General features: G+C 39.0%; 3 protein-coding genes across 5 annotated transcripts; 2 read left to right on the top strand and 1 right to left on the bottom strand.

Annotated features, from left to right (window-relative positions):
• Positions 1-38: 38 nt before the first annotated feature.
• On the bottom strand, positions 39-4,440 carry LOC120557376 (cell division cycle-associated protein 7-like). Its single transcript, XM_039797647.1, has 9 exons — positions 4,299-4,440; positions 4,069-4,197; positions 3,296-3,670; positions 2,932-3,027; positions 2,368-2,523; positions 1,834-1,983; positions 1,129-1,278; positions 521-657; positions 39-213 (listed from the first exon to the last, which is right to left on the bottom strand). The coding sequence occupies exons 1-9, from the start codon at positions 4,299-4,301 to the stop codon at positions 168-170; spliced, it is 1,242 nt and encodes a 413-aa protein (XP_039653581.1). The 5' UTR covers positions 4,302-4,440; the 3' UTR covers positions 39-167.
• Positions 4,441-5,232: 792 nt separating this feature from the next.
• On the top strand, positions 5,233-12,052 carry LOC120557374 (anti-Muellerian hormone type-2 receptor-like). 2 transcript variants are annotated; one of them, XM_039797643.1, is made up of 12 exons: positions 5,233-5,404; positions 6,556-6,747; positions 7,141-7,305; positions 7,674-7,775; positions 8,360-8,404; positions 8,493-8,593; positions 8,724-8,945; positions 9,170-9,284; positions 9,674-9,831; positions 10,618-10,774; positions 11,156-11,292; positions 11,425-12,052. In XM_039797643.1, exons 1-12 carry the CDS (start codon positions 5,236-5,238, stop codon positions 11,539-11,541), a joined length of 1,680 nt encoding a protein of 559 aa, XP_039653577.1. In that variant the 5' UTR covers positions 5,233-5,235; the 3' UTR covers positions 11,542-12,052. The 2 variants fall into 2 exon arrangements, with proteins under 2 accessions (XP_039653577.1, XP_039653578.1); XM_039797644.1 differs by lacking the exon at positions 8,360-8,404.
• Positions 12,053-12,448: 396 nt separating this feature from the next.
• prr13 (proline rich 13) lies at positions 12,449-15,977 on the top strand. Of its 2 annotated transcripts, none has more exons than XM_039797637.1 (4): positions 12,449-12,573; positions 13,387-13,440; positions 13,529-14,022; positions 15,367-15,455. In XM_039797637.1, exons 2-4 carry the CDS (start codon positions 13,425-13,427, stop codon positions 15,412-15,414), a joined length of 558 nt encoding a protein of 185 aa, XP_039653571.1. In that variant the 5' UTR covers positions 12,449-12,573; positions 13,387-13,424; the 3' UTR covers positions 15,415-15,455. The 2 variants fall into 2 exon arrangements, with proteins under 2 accessions (XP_039653571.1, XP_039653570.1); XM_039797636.1 differs by having other exon boundaries at positions 12,487-12,586; positions 15,367-15,977.
• Positions 15,978-16,192: the final 215 nt, after the last annotated feature.

Here is a 16,192-nt window from a genome sequence, read left to right as displayed (position 1 = left end):
CTTTTCTTTGCAAAACTTGTCTCAATCTAACAATCAGCTGATCAAAACATATCTTTATTCATTTAAAATCAAGTCACGTGTACGTTTTACTAGGATTAAAAACTGACTCAAAACTAGAATAGGGATACAGTTAACAGTATGAACAATTGCTCCACCAAGTGTTGATATCACGTCTCTACATCGTTGTCTTCACTCTTCAGTTTGTTACGGAGGCTGTAAGGAGATAAATAAAACATTGTGGATGTTTTGTCAGTTCCAACACTTACTGCTATTCATTAAAGTGGATATGCAGGATCATAACTAGGTGTGATTATCATGGCTAACTCCTGGACTGAATGACAGGTTGCCCTACTTTCTGGAAGAACCCACCCTGGGGCCAATTTGTTGGACCCGGAGGGGTTCCGTTGTAAATATACACATGGGTATTATCCATTACAAAAAAAGGGATTATGTAAATATGTTGCAGTTACTTAAGAACACCCAAATGTATCAGTTTAAACCTTGGCGTAGTGTCCCCCACCTGCTGAGGTAGGAGTGGACGTCAGAGAAGCCGTGGTACTGAGCCAGGGGGAACAGGATGCCAGTCGGGCAGCGTCCCTCACGCTGGCGGCAGAAGCTGCAGTTGCAAATGCCACGACAGGGAGGGCACTTCCACTCCTGAGGAGATAACCAAATGGTGAAACACTAAAATTAATTAATATAATAAAGACACAAGCAAAACAATTTGTAAAAAAACTATTTAAGTTTTCAGTACAAGTGCTGCCACTGTGAGATGTATGCCTGCAGGGTTGTTTACCTAAGGTGCAAATGATGAACAGCGCACAGAGACAAAGCCTGTGTACAACTATCTTTAGAAAAGTAGTCAAACTTAAAGTTATTAGCCACTTTTTGTCTTGCCACTTAATGAAAAGTTGCTAGTATGTGTTGAAAAGGTGAGATTCAAGAGTTCAGAATCATATGTCAATGTGAAAGGTACTGATAACGACCATTTTTAAAACAGCATCTGTATCAAACCCTGCCCTTTTTGCTGAGTTTAGTAATACTGTACTACAGTGCAGTACTGTACTAAAGCAATGTGTGCAAAATGAATCCTTTGTGCAGCGACATAGGTGTGTCTGGCAGTCTGACCGGATCAAGCAGCGCCTTCTTGACATCCTCTCCATATCTGTTCCTCAGACACGGCCCACAGAACTGACCCTGAATCCCACGACAGTCCTCACTGCGGCAGCACGTCTTAGTGTCAATCGTTTTCTGACGGCACTGATGACATGTGGAGCCCTGAAAAGACGCAAAGAAACCTCAACAAGAGATGGTGGACAGGTACACGGACATCTGGTCTCAGAATATGAAAAAACATTTGGCATTTTTTCATTTCTGTTTGCCCGTGATTTCATTTTTTTGTTATATGAAATAGAAAATGAAAATCAAAGCATGTTTTAAATTTTCACATTCCCTTTTGACAATGAAAAGGAAAATACGCCTTGTATTTCAAATTTTGTATTTTAAAAACGAAAATCAAATAAACAAGTCGTTATTTTGTTTTTTTTAATACCGGCTAATGAAATGAAAACCGAATGACCAAAACATACACTGACCGTTGAGCATGATTTTTAGGCTTCAGTAATGGAGAGATCGCCACCTGGTAGTGACCTGATGGCTTCAGTGGTTTTCCCTCAAATATCAAAAAAAGCTGCCACAGTCATTTTAGTTACTGGTCTCTGATTTAGCTACAAACTAATACTTGATATCAAATCTTTCAATATATTGGATCATCTCCATATATCTCACTGAAAAAAATAAATAATTGCAGGTAGAGTCCAGCAGAGAACTCACTGTGACGCTGTTGTAGACCTTTTCAGTCATGTTCTCTGCAACCAGCTGAATCTCGTCCTCTGTGATGTCCTCCACAGGACGGACACAATGAGGTTTACACTGATTAGGCCGTGGAGCTCCACGGCGCTGTGGGGCTCGGCTACGACGTACCTGCAACACAAAGACGACAGTACTGATTCATTTAGCTTGAGGTTTTACACAGATATTGAAATATACAGATTAAGTTAGCTAAACAGAGACAAGAACAAAGACGAATACATGGTAACCTCGAACCATTATACAGTACACAACACAAAATGGATGAGAAAAATAAAAAAGGTTACAACACACTGATACAAATATAAAGCTCCAATTTTTCCCATCATTACTCATCCCAATCAGTTTTTGTAAATGCTTGTATACTGTTGCTCAGGGACAACACAACAGCCACATAGTAGTTTCACACAAACACACAATCTTACATGCTATACAGTGCTATGAAAAATACTTTTTCTAAACATTCTCAACTGGTCCTTGATAAATGACATAGCGGACCTCCAGCAGCTCATCCTCCAAGCTGAGCTCCAGTTCTTCCTCCTTAGGGGCTGAAGGATCCTCACCTCCCCCACCCATAGAGCGGGTCCGTCTGCGGGACGCCCGCTCTGGGTTCTTCCTGGACTGTCCTCCAGCTGCACCAGAGCGTGGTGGGCGCTGCAGGCAATATTAGATAAAATCACCTCAGTACATACAAGTCTATTTACAAATGCCATTATTCAGAGCCAGGGGCATCGGACTGGGGGTAAAAAGGGGACTGAGTACCCAGGGCCCTCATGTGAGGAAGGCCCAAAAAGATGCTAGAATAAATAGCTGTGGATGCAGGCAGGGGCCCATAGAAAATGCCTTTCTACAGGGCCCAGAATTTTGTGCTATGCCCCTGTTCAGAGCTCTACTGAATTCTGAAGATGAAGAATAGGAGGGTGTCCAATGTGTTAGCGAATAATATGTTGTTTCTCCTTTTGTTTACTCTAGAATCTTAGGCAAAATAAGTATAACAACATTTCTGTTCATCATCCCTCATATTAACTGCAAAAATGTAGCTTTGTGAGAGATTCTACTCACAGAACTTCTCTCTTTTGTCTTCTGTTTGTCTGCTTGTTTTTTCAGAATCCCAGCACCTCCTGGAATCTTCTGCAGGTCTGCCATCAGCTGAGCCAACTGTTAGAAACGGAGGATAAAAAGACATTGCAAATGACAGACATCTCAAGTCAGTCTAACAGGGAAAATCTTTCAACACTTGAAACTAAAAGCATTTTTTGGGGTACCATGCAATGAATCTACAGTAAGTGTTTTACTTTTTATGTTGGGAACCCTGGGTAGTCTTAGGCATTATTTGGGAACCACAGCTTTAAATACATTGTTGTACTGTCAGTCTTCAATAGTATACTATAAATTCTGTATATGGCTCTCTGTGTTTCTGGTTTACCATTGCTTTGTTGGCCTTGATGTTCTGTTCTCTCTTGGCCAGGAAAGACTTGGATACATCTTCTGCTGAATCGGATCCACGCTCTTTAGAAGGAGACGGCCGAGCCACTGCTATCTCTTCATCTTCAAATTTAACACGTTTCTTCTTCTTAGCCTGACTGGTCTTTCCTGCCCACTTCACCCCTCTCTTTTTTGTCATCTTTTCTTCCTCCTCTGCCTCTTCCTCATCATCAGTGGACTGCTGAGTAGAGGAAGCGGAGCGGAGTGCCACCCTCAGCCTGAAGTTTTGGGCACCAAAAGATGGTTTAGATGTGGCTTTCTGCTTTTTGGGGGAAAGGTCAGGCTGGGCTTCATCTTCATCTTGAAAATTTGAATTCTGATGTAAATAAATAGGAGAGTTTTGTCATTTGGCTTGTGATCCATCTCATATTTTACACCTTTATAGTAAAATCAGTTTTTGTCCAAACCTCTTGTTATAGCAAAATATAAAAAGCATACCCAGATAGCATGGTTGAATAGTCAATGCTAAAGGGGACATGGATTCAATGTTGATTCACTGTTGGTCTGCTGTCAGCTGCATTTAATTATGACAAATCCCTACAGGGTAACGTACTATTCGTAACGTAGCTACTAGTCGTACTATTTGACAGCATGTATCATAAAACAACCCAACTAAGTGCCTTTTCCAAATGTAAGACGCAGGTTAATGTTTACCTTTACAATCTGATGCTGGATCTGGCAATATGGAGGCTTAATTTAAGCCAAATGACTTACCTTTTCGCAGGGGTCGCCGATTTCACTGTCAGAAAAGCCGTAAAATGTTCGCTCATTTCCAGAGTCTTCCGCAAAAACATCGGCCAACATAAGCTTTTTTGTGATGGCCTTCATTCCTAAAACCACTGCCTGAAGAGAGACATAACAACAAACTTAGCTAGATTTGAAATATGAAAAAGTACAAAATAGTGTGTATTAATGAATGATGAAGTAATATTAGGTTACTTAACCATTATATTCTTGATGACCTGGGGGCCCACTAGTAGCTAGCTTCTGAAGTTTAGCTAGGCTCGCCCGCGCGCAGGTAACTGTCCAATTAATGTGATTGAAAATTAGATGTGCCTGTTTTGTACCTCCGGGCTGCACGAATGCACACAGCCTCTGAACATGCCGCTTATAAACTCCACCCTCAAGAGGTGAACTGAATACCAAAACATGCAGACTTTAATATACAGTCTATGCTTTCAAGACACTATGCTCACAATGAATGAAAAATGCTAAAATGCTGATGTTTAGCATACAATGTTTACCATGTTCACCATAATTAGTTCAGCATGTTAGCATACTAACAAAACACAAAACACAAAGTATAGTTTAATGTTTCCCGGAAATTATCATTTAGGAAGTTAAAGCAGGATTTAATATGTATTCCAAGACATAGCGGCAGAAATTCAGAGGAAAAAGTAGGCGTTTTAAGCAATGAAAAGCAAAATCTATAGTTTCTACATCATTTTCCTACAGAATGATTCAGGTCTCCAAGTTGCATAAGGCTGATGGGAATGTCATGATGCAGGCATTTGATCATAAACCAAAGTATTTAAATTTAAATGTATTAAAATCTTGACCTAGGTTTGACAAAGTATGGGAATGCTATCTCACAATTTTGATTTAAAAAGTAATAATTTTGATTGAAATGGTCATGACTTTTATTTAGTATCTCATAATTTAGATTTAGTAAGTCGTAATTATGGCACAGAATGTCCTAATTTTGACTTAGCCTACTATGAGTATTGTTATTGTTTTTCTAATATTAAGGTTTTCTGTTTATTTCCCTTTTATAATTGGGCTACCATATATCTTTTAATAATAAAATGAGGTCATATTTCATAACAGTGAGAGATGATTTTGTTGATAAATGTCCTTTATTCCCACAGCCCATTGTATAGCATGCACGCAGCATATGTTGTACATGCAGGTGTGACAGTGGGAGTATTTCTGGGAAACGTGGGAAACTCACTCACATTCCCAGGACTGATAAATACTCACTCCCTGCTTGGCCGTGTCTTGCTCAGAGCGACAATGATTCTGCAACAGTGGTGGCTGACTTTGGCTGTGGGTGAGTAAAAATCCAAAAAAACTCTCCCTCTTTTGAAACTCTTAAGCTGCAGGTGTATGTGTTTCTTTGTTTGTTTTGGGTTGTTTTCTGTGTTCATTTTTGATTGATTTTTTACTTATGATTTACAATTTGACAGCTCAGTAATTAGTTGCTGAAGCAGTAGAATTGTACCTGCTGTATCTCCTAAACTAAATAATAAAATCCTCACCTTTAAACTCTATTAGATTATGACAATTTTGGATTTAAGAAATTAAATATTAGTAAATATAAATACAAATGAAGTATGTCATTTTTTTAGTAACTTACTCTATTCAATACAGTGCCAACCCACTGACTGTACAAACCAGATTTTAGTCATGCAGGGAAATTGTAGTTGTAAATATATCTGAGTATACCTCCTTTAGTAAGTCTTGTTTTTGCCTAAAATTAATGCTGCATATGTCAATAAATGCATGACCCTAAATGATTAAGAGAAAAGACAGATGTTCTACCAGCATGTGCCCTTTAACTACAGTGCTGATAAAATGGTAAAATTATTTTTGAAGAATCTCAGGAAGTGTAACAGTATATTATGTGCAGTGGTGTTGCAAGGAATATTTATGGAATCAAATAAGGGTCATCTATATTTGAGCTTGTAAAAAAGTTGTGTAGTTGTAGAATTATTGTGGCAGTTGGTAGAGCGGGTGCCCATATATACAGGAGGTTTACTCCTCGATGCAGCGGGCCCAGGTTCGACTCTGACCCGTGGCCCTTTGCTGTATGTCATTCCCCCTCTCTCTCCTCTTTCATTTCTTCAGCTGTCCTGTCAATAAAGGCCTTCAAATAATCTAATAATAATAATAAAAATTTTTATTGTATTATTGTGGCTCCTTATAAGATGCACATTTGAGCATCTTCTAGTCTTGACTTTCCCACATACAAATCATACAGAAACAATATATATATATATATATATATATATATATATATATGAGTGTAATACAATTACAACAGTAAACAATACAATTAAGATTCTTAGTTTAGCATTATATAGTAAGAGTGACCATGAAGCCCAGATCATATTTCCTACTGTTGATAACAGAGAGAAAAGGTCATTTTTGCCCATTTAAACCACATTTACAGCAGCTGTTTGTCTTTCTTCCTCCTTCCAGAATGCATCTTTATAAGCATCTCGGGCCAGTCTTTTCCTCAGAATAGAATGTGTGCATTCCAAGTGACTTCCCAGACCAAAAGATTTGCAACGGTTGGCAATGTGAGTGGGTCAGTGCAGCTCTGTGAGAACACCACATGCTGCGTGGGTTATTATCGGGTCATCGATGGCCAGCCAAAGGTTGACGTTCTTGGTAAGAAACTTTAGTAAAACTCAAGATATGTGGACGCACAAAATGCATGCTCTTGGGGGAACTGTTGGGTCTCTGTAAATTATAATGTGGTCAAGACCTACTCTGGAAAGTGTCCTGAGATAACTTCTGTTATGATTTAACACTATAAATAAAATAGATATAAATTGATTTGGACCACTAGTCTGCATGGTATAGATTCTGTTTTTTTTTGCACTTTAAATTTCTATTTTAATTCTCACACCCAACCAACATCATGACATGAAACTGGTTAATTGCTTTAATGTATATTGTGTAATATGTAATACATATAGGTGAATCTGCAGGCTTTGTATGGTTCTCATGTTTGTTTGTTTTTTAATGTGTATCTATTGTGTTACTGATTTTCTGTTGCAGCTTGTGATATTGTTGAAAAGTCTTGCCCAGATGCAACCTGCAAGGCACAAAAACGCTTCAATGGTCGCCAAATTAAGTGTGTGTGCAACACAGACCTCTGCAATAGCAACATCACTTGGACCCCAGAGTCGGCACAGCCTCCACCCACCTACTCTTATTTTCTCGGTATGATAATGATACGATTGCCAAATAATCATTGAATATCACTTGCAACCAACACAGTGATACAATAATATCCTGACATTGTACCAGAGTGAGGTATTTTTATTTTCATCACAGAAAATGTTATCATATTTTTATACGCCCCACCACCACATTCTCCTCTAGTTAAACCATCCTCTACCCCCTTTTAAATTTGAAAATTGACACTTGGAGGATTACTAAGCCTGTCTTCAGATAATATTTGCTGTTTAAAAAAAAAGCTAAATTCACTTAATAATGAAACATGTAAAGTAATAACTTGATTGACTCAAAAGGTGTGGTTTTCATCATTCACAGACAACATTAACGGACACTTTTTGTTTTCTTCTTAGATAAACTCAAGAAAGCTGCTGCAATAATTCTGACTGGAACTTTGCTGTGCTTCCTGCTGCTGATTGTTGCAGCCAAATGGAGAAGCCGATTTAAAAAGAAAAGTAAGATCGTTTTTGTAAGAACATTAAGAGAGAAATTAAAAAAAAAATTACTTTCTATTTTAGTGGACAACAATGGGAATTATATTGAATGTCACTGTCCTGATTGGAGTATACATTGTTGTAGCAGTATATCTCAACACCTGTTCTTTTCACAGTGATCGATGACACAATTGTTGTTGCTAATAATGTGTTACAGTAGCAGAAAGTGGAAGTTAAACTAGAATACATCGAATGCCTTTACAGTGAGTTAACTGTTGGGTTTTGCAGTTGTTGAGTGAGCGCACAAACACAAGAGGAGTTTATTGTCTTGACCCCTCAGTAAACACATTTGTTCCTGGAAATAGAGTTCTCATGATGTCCTTGTTTGACCTTGTAACTGTTGCATTCTCTCTGCTAGACTGACCTTGGTGTTTATCTCTGCTATAACACTCCCTTTTACCTCTGTCCTGTATTACTCTTCAATCAGAGTTCTATGGCTATTCAGTCAGGCTAGTTTAAAATTAAAAGTGACTTTATTGTCAGATTAATGTGTACACATACAAGGATTTTTTTGACTTTTTGTTGCTCTCAATGTACATACGCAGAATCAGCCATACGGCTAAAAACGAGGACAATGAAGCTGAACAAAGGTAAACGTAAATTTTTGGCTACTATAAACATGTGTTTACTTTGTGAGTGTGTGTTAATTACAAGACCTGTCTACTTTCATTATTTTAGAGAATCCACTCTTTCTTGATGATTACGGTGTCTCACGACTGTGTTCCTGCCAAACAACAAAAACCTCTGAGATCGATGTCGCTAACATTGAACTACAGCAGGTAAGCCCAGCTATCACATGGATTTGTACTGTATGCTCAGCAGTGTGCAAAATATCAATAAATCATCCAGTTAGGTGATATATCTTACCATATACCGTTATTTAACCTGTATGTTCATACCTTTGTTCAGATTGTAGGCAATGGACATTTTGCAAATGTCTGGCAGGGGAAATACCAGGGATCCATGGTGGCTGTGAAAGTTTTCCCTGCAGGCTGGAAAACTAAATTTACTGCAGAGAAGGAGGTCTATGAGCTACCACTAATGAAGCATGCTGGGATTGTCCACTTCCTGGGCACTGGGAGGAAACCAGATGGAGGCAGTTGGCTCATTGTCCTGCAATTTGCTGAATGTGTGAGTGGCAACCAATCGTTTGAATTTCAAAATTAATTGTGCATTTTCCCCTTTTCTGAGAATTCAAGTTACGATGTTAGGTTGCTGGTTTCAGTGAAAAAGCTCTGAAAACTGAAACTGTACCCTATGGGCACTGTACACGTGAAGCCAATGTGGCCAAATGCTTTAAATTCTTTAATGTTCACGTTCTTGGATATAATTAACTGGCGTCCCTTTGATTTCAGGGTTCTCTCCACTCCTATCTGGGTAAACACACCACCAACTGGAAGTTGTCACTGAAACTGTGCCGGTCTTTATCACAGGGAGTTTCCTATCTCCACTCTGACCTTCACAGACATGGTATTGGCGAGAATATTACTGTGCGTGTGCGTGTGCATGTCTATGTTGTAGCCTACCAATGTAGAAAGCATGACTGTACAATCATGTACTAGCTAGCTAAAATATGAAACATCACTAGTATTTTTTGATTTGATTGAATTGTTATTTGCTAACAGAATTATATACATTAAAAGGGAGTATTGTTCCAGATGATTTCTGATTTTAAGGCTTCACAGTTAAAAGATCACTGAGGAGGTTTGAACTATTGTGGTTCAGTGTGTCACGTGTAGTGGCTGCACCTCTTGCCAGCCATGGGGAGGTTGATATGATTAACGAAAGAAGTGTGAGCTTTTGTTTGATCCAAACAAGTCAGGATCTTCATATTACTACACGTGTGTCTTTTCTTGCAGGTTTGCATAAACCACCTGTGGCCCACAGAGACTTCAGCAGCTCCAACGTGCTCGTGAGAGCAGATGGGACCTGTGTCCTGTGTGATTTTGGATGCTCAACCATCCTGCGTTCTTGTTCAGAACATCGTCGCTGGCAGAGCCACACAATAAACATAGAGGTGAGACCCAGGTGGAGCCATATTGTTAATTCACGGTACATTGCCCACAGTCATTAAAAAGCTAATTCATCATCTTCTTGAATGAATGAAAACGTGTAGAGGGACAACATCTAATACATGGTTACATATGCCTCTGCTGTGTGCATCCTGTTTTTTTTCTCTCTCTCTCTGTCCCTCGTTCCACCCTTCTCCCTCTGCCTGTTGCACACCTGAGTGTAATCAGTGCTCAGGTAGAGTGGGCACGTGATAAGAAGGCAAAGAGTGCAGGGAAAGGGCGCACATGGAGAGCACACAGACACACACACACAGTAGCACACTTCAAGAAAACGTAAAGAGTTTTCTTTCCTCACTTTTTCTCCTCAAGCAGGTTTTTTTCCCATCCTCAATGCATGTTTAGTTGCTGTAGTTTTGTTATTTTAGTTTATTGTGTTAGTTTGGGCTGGAGGTTACCGATAGTTCAGTTATTTGTCTCTTTTGTTCATTTTAGGATTAGTTGATCCTTTTTAGGTAGTTAAGGGGGAGATGTGGGAGGTTTCGAGGTTGGTCCAGGCAGCGTCTTTCCATCTTTTGGCCGGGATCTCCAATCCCTTTTTGTTTCTCCTTGGTTGTTACTTTTGGGAATATTTTTGAATAATTTAATAAAGCTTGTGGGTTAATTTTTTACTTTTTGTCTGGCATCCTTCTTATATGTTGCATCATCCAAGCCCTTTTAAGCATTGGTCGGCTTCTTTAAATGGAGGCCGTAAAACATGGAAACAACCAATTCACATAACTATTCATCTGCAGGGTCACACTCAGCTGGGCACACTGCGCTACATGTCTCCGGAGGTCCTGGAAGGCCATGTAAACCTGAGCAACAGCTGGTGTCTCATGCAGGGGGATATATATGCGCTGGGACTGCTGCTGTGGGAGATCTGGATGCGCTGCTCTGATTTATTTGAAGGTAAACTTCCTTTATCAGATAATTAAGAGATGGGTGTTCAATTCTCTCTCCACCCTTAAAATTGCTACAGCAATCCACAGAAACTCTGCATTTCACTTAGATTTAGCCATTCTGAATTTTGTTCTCACTTTACTTTTGAAATTGTCATTAATTGGGATGGATTTTTCAGCTAAATAAAGCCACACATCTTAATAATTAATCAAAACTTATAGACGTCCCATCAATCAATACTGTCAGATGTTCACACTTTCTGCTTTTTCTTTCCTATGAGGTTGATCGGTGTAATCAGCTGTATCTCAGTGCACTGCTTTGATACACTCTACCTGTTATGTCTTGTTACTAAATGGATGTTAAAAACCATGCAAATGTCTCCATCTGCAGGCGGTATAGCTCCACAGCATCTTTTGCCTTATGAATCTGAGCTTGGAGCCAATGTAACGCTGGAGAGCCTCGTCCAGCACGTGTTTCACATGGACAAGAGACCCTCCATACCTAAACACTGGGAAACACTACCACAGGTATTCTTACACAGGTGCTTCTCACTTGAATATAGTTTTGGTTAGGTAGCAATGAAGACACATGTACTGGATAGCTCATGAAAATGTTTATGATAGTGAATTAAGTTTTGACAACATTTCCCCAACTTGCAGGGATCTGTGCTGCAGGAGCTCTTGACAGATTGTTGGGACTGTGACCCCGATGCTCGACTGACTGCTCAGTGTGTAGCGGACAGATTAGTCTCTCTCGAGTCTTGTTACACTCCATGACTTTTTTCTTCTTTTTTTCCTTTTTACTCTTCGGTTGAGTTGTAATATACATATCAAGCATTTGCTTTGTTCTTTGTGTCATTACTGTTTAGCTTTTCAGTATATTTTCATCAGTTTGAACTGAATAGGCAGCCTCTTGTTGAAGTATGACTTATTATTATTGCTGGTCATGTTTATGTTGATCTGCTGGTCATACTTCAATCAATCAATTTTATTTGTCACAGGAAATCGCACGAGGTACAATTCCAGTGAAATATTATCCCATCAGCTCCTTCAACTTGTGCATAATAAGGCAGAATGTGGCCGTACTTGTATGTAGGGGGAAGGCAAGATAGTCATCATGTATTGTTCTAATTGCTGTTCCGATGATTATGCTTGTTTGTTGATGCAGTGCGGCTGAGTCTGTGTTACTGTTATTTAATGTGTCCTTTTATGTTGCACTCTAAATACTGCAAAAACTATTCTTATCCAGCTACATTATATACAAATAAAAAGCGTTTCGATAATTGCATAATGGGAATTTTTTTTCGGTTGTGTGAGATTGAAAACATGTTATTCCTTCACTCTCAGCAATAGGTTAGTTTGTTTGTATTGTTTGACTAATTTTATAACAAATACACATGTAAAAAAACAAACAATATAAAGTAATGACTTTAAAGGTGTGTGTGTGTGTGTGTGTGTGTGTGTGTGTGTGTGTGTGTGTGTGTGTGTGTGTGTGTGTGTGTGTGTGTGTGTGTGTGTGTGTGTGTGTGTGTGTGTGTGTGTCCCAAACCCTACTGGGGTGCTCCCTTTTTAAATACCACTTACAATGGTTGGGAGGAAACATCAATTCCATTATCATTATTTATGTACCAAAGAAACACCCAGATCAACTCTTCATCCATAGATTGCTGGACTTTTGCTCGTAAGTAAAGTGCGTAGCCTTTAACAACGGGCGTGGCTTCCTGGTTCCTTTTTTTTTTTTTTTTTGCTGAAGTTGAATGCGGAAGACATACAGGGAGCTCAGAATTGCTGACAAACACTGAGCCTGAGGTACGTTTCTAAGGTAGGCCTAATCCTACACATTGACAAAACGATGATTATAAGTGGCATTTATGGAACAAAGCAACCGGAAACTGCAACAATCAACTAATTGTGACATGTTTCGAATGTCTGTCGTATCGTAATGTGGAGTTAGTTAGTGTTCCGAAAGTACTGGTCTTCATTGAGGCATTTATGTCAAACACGTCATGCCCTGTGATAGGTTAATTAATGTAGTCTAATTTGAAAATGATGGAGTATTGTTAGCAGGAGGTGTAGTTTGTTATTCAAGTACTTTGTTAGTAGTTGTACCAAAGTTTTAAAAGTAAGCTCAATTTAGGTGAAGGCAATTAAGGTTCATTGCATGGCCGTTGTATTAGGCTGCATTTGTTTTAAGTGGTTACCAATTTACAGCAAATCTCAAACTAACAATTAATTTGATTAGAATATTAACAATTGTGATAATTGATAGGCTACGTTAGGTTCTCAAATTTGAGCATCATTCTGCTTTTCTACATTGTATATGATTGTAAGTTGAATATATTGTTGGACAAAACAAGAAATGAGTTGTAACATGTTGGTTGAACATTTTTACATAGCATAGCAGATATAACCTGTATGCTATAACAACCAGATACAAATTATATCTACAGAACTGCATTGTTTGGAAAGATAATGTGTGGTGACTTGTTTGATTTGGAATGAATCAACACCCACATACTAAATTAGATGATAAGATACAATGTAGTTAGACTCATAATGATAGTTGCTTTTTGCATTTAATTCAATTTTTTTTATTTGACCACTTTCTCATTCTTTCCTCAGGATTTTGCGTGAGACCTGAAGTGTTTGACAATATAACAATGTGGCCAAATCAAGGTGGGATATCACACTGTATGTATTTTAGGCCTTTTAGTAATATAGGTGTTCTGAAGAATGTGTGTATGTGTGTTTTTATGTATATTAGGTCCTCATCCTCCAGTGGGCCCACCAAACCCTGCCTACCCTCCTGCCTACAGCCCTGAAAATCCTGTTGCACCTCCATCAGGACTCTTCCCCCAACCTCCACAGCCAACATACCCAGGCCATTACCCAGCTGGGCAAAACCCAGCTGGGCAATACCCAGCTGGCATGTACCCAGCCATGGTACCAAATGCACCTCCAGGGGCAATGCCGTATACAGCTCCAGGGCCACATGGTTATCCTATGGCTCCAGGTGGATATCCAGTAGTCCCTCCTGCAGGTGCTCACCCAGGTCCATACCCACACTCTCCAAAAGGCTGTCACCATAAAGGCCATAAAGGCCATAAGGGCCATAAAGGTCATCCTCATGGAGACTTAAATCCCATGGCTGGAGCATGCGCTGGAGGAATGGCTGGAATTGGAATGGGGGTGTGCGGACACAAAGCCAACAAAAAGATGAAGAAAAAGAAAGCACATAAGGGGCACAAACATGGCAAGGTGAGATTAGGTTTAAAAATAGACCACATAATTGTATAATTATTGTATAATAAAATAGACACATTCCTGTATGTGAATTATTAATGCCAACGCTAGATAAAAAGATGAAACTTTAACCTGCCTACGCCCCTCAGCCTTTGAACTTCATGTCAGTCAGTGCTGCGCACACACACAATCAACAAACAATGTAAAAGCAGTGATGACTCAACTAGTGCAAAGTGCAGCACATCTGAAGAGACACAATACTGTTGGTAATCAACATGGTTGACATTCTGCTTGAAGAGGAATATTGATAATTATCATTGAAGGAACACGCCGACTTATTGGGAATTTAGCTTATTCACCGTAACCCCCAGAGTTAGACAAGTCGATGCATACCCTTATCTCCGTGCGTGCTGTAAAGCTGTCGGACATCTCCAGCGGCATCAGCCCATCACAGAACAGGCAGGTGAATGGTTCCAGTAATCCTACTGCTCCGAATAAGTGACAAAATAACGCCAACATGTTCCTATTTACATGTTGTGATTTGTAGAGTTACAGCGTGTACAAAAAACAACGTATCATGAGACACAGCCATCTTCTAACCGTAAACAAACCGGGAACTAGATTCTCAGGCGGAAGAATATAGTTCTTGGGCGGAGTGATATGCTCGCAGCAAGCCTGTCTGAGAATATAGTTCCTGGTTTGTTTACGGATAGAAGATGGCTGTGTCTCATGTTACGTTGTTTTTTGTACACGCTGTGACTCTACAAATCACAACATGTAAATAGGAACATGTTGGTGTTATTTTGTCACTTTTGTCACAATTCGGAGCAGTAGGCTAGTTGGAACCAGTTACCTGCAGGATCTGTGCTGGGCTAAGCTAATGCTGGAGCCTCAGACAGCCTTACAGCACGCACGGAGATGAGAAAGGTATGTATCGACTTGTCTTACTCTGGGGGTTACGGTGAATAAGCTAAATTCCCAATAAGTCGGCGTGTTCCTTTAAGGTTGATTATATTGCAGTTAGTAGATTGAACTATGAAACATGATGATGGCTTGTACGAGACAAAAAACTTGATTATAAATACTACTATGGAATGGAAAGTTATTTGTTATTCACACCCTTTGTGGTAAATAATGTATAGTGCTGCAACTACAGATTTTTTATTTTTAATATTGATTAATCTGAGGAATACTTTGTTGAATATTCAGTTTATCATTTGGTTCATAAGATGTTAAACAATTGTGGAAATTATAGTGCCCATTTCAGGTTCCTGTGGCCCAAGGTGACATTGTCAACATGCTTTTTTCTTGACGTTGGATTTGTAAAATGCAGCTTTTTTTTCTCTTTTTCCTCCACAGTCCTCCAGCAGCAGCAGCAGCAGCAGCAGCAGCAGCGACGAAGAGTGAGGCCACCACTTCAAGACAAGGCTTTTAAAGAAAAGTCGCTTCACAAAAGGGCAACCTGACTATTAACAAACCATAAACACACTAAAGTTATACTTATCACTTTTAACAGGATGTCAAACTTAAAAAGGCAGAGATTTATCATGGACTACCTATTTAAACTAGAAAGGCATGCATAAGCTGTTGCTGTAAACATTTCCAAAGCATTTGGCTCTAATTGCATTCCATCATGTCTTTTTTTGTTGTTGGTAGGGTGGTGTTTATGTCACATGTTCCATAGTGACAGTTTCTGTACAACTGTAAAATTACACTACAAATACACTTGTGTACAAAAGTACTGAAATAATTTTTAAATAAATATGTATTTTTTTGTTTTCTTAGGAAGTTTAACCTAGAGGTGAAGAATGATACAGATATTGAGTGATTTTATTTTATTCATGTACACTTGGTCACTACTACACATGACTGCAGAAATCGTTATTCTGCATTGCTTTGTATCTGTACTAATTGTGATGATATATGAAGGGTTTTAATTGACCTCAATAAATATATTTAAATGAAAAGTCTAAGATGCGTGGCCGTGCATGTGTCTACCCAAAATGGTAAATAATTGAAGTTATAAACTGAGTTGCAATACACTTTATGCCCACTAGTGTCCCTATAAATAAGTATTTTATTGAAGTTTGTAAATATAAACATTAGAAACATTGGTAAAGCATACACATGTTGGAAAATGCATGTTTAAATACATGTTTAACACCATCAGTTATTTTCAACAACA

Source organism: Perca fluviatilis, chromosome 4, assembly GCF_010015445.1.
Source record: "Perca fluviatilis chromosome 4, GENO_Pfluv_1.0, whole genome shotgun sequence".
NCBI lineage: Eukaryota > Metazoa > Chordata > Actinopteri > Perciformes > Percidae > Perca > Perca fluviatilis.
Note: the sequence above shows the minus strand (reverse complement) of the source record. Positions and strands in the feature narration are given on the sequence as shown.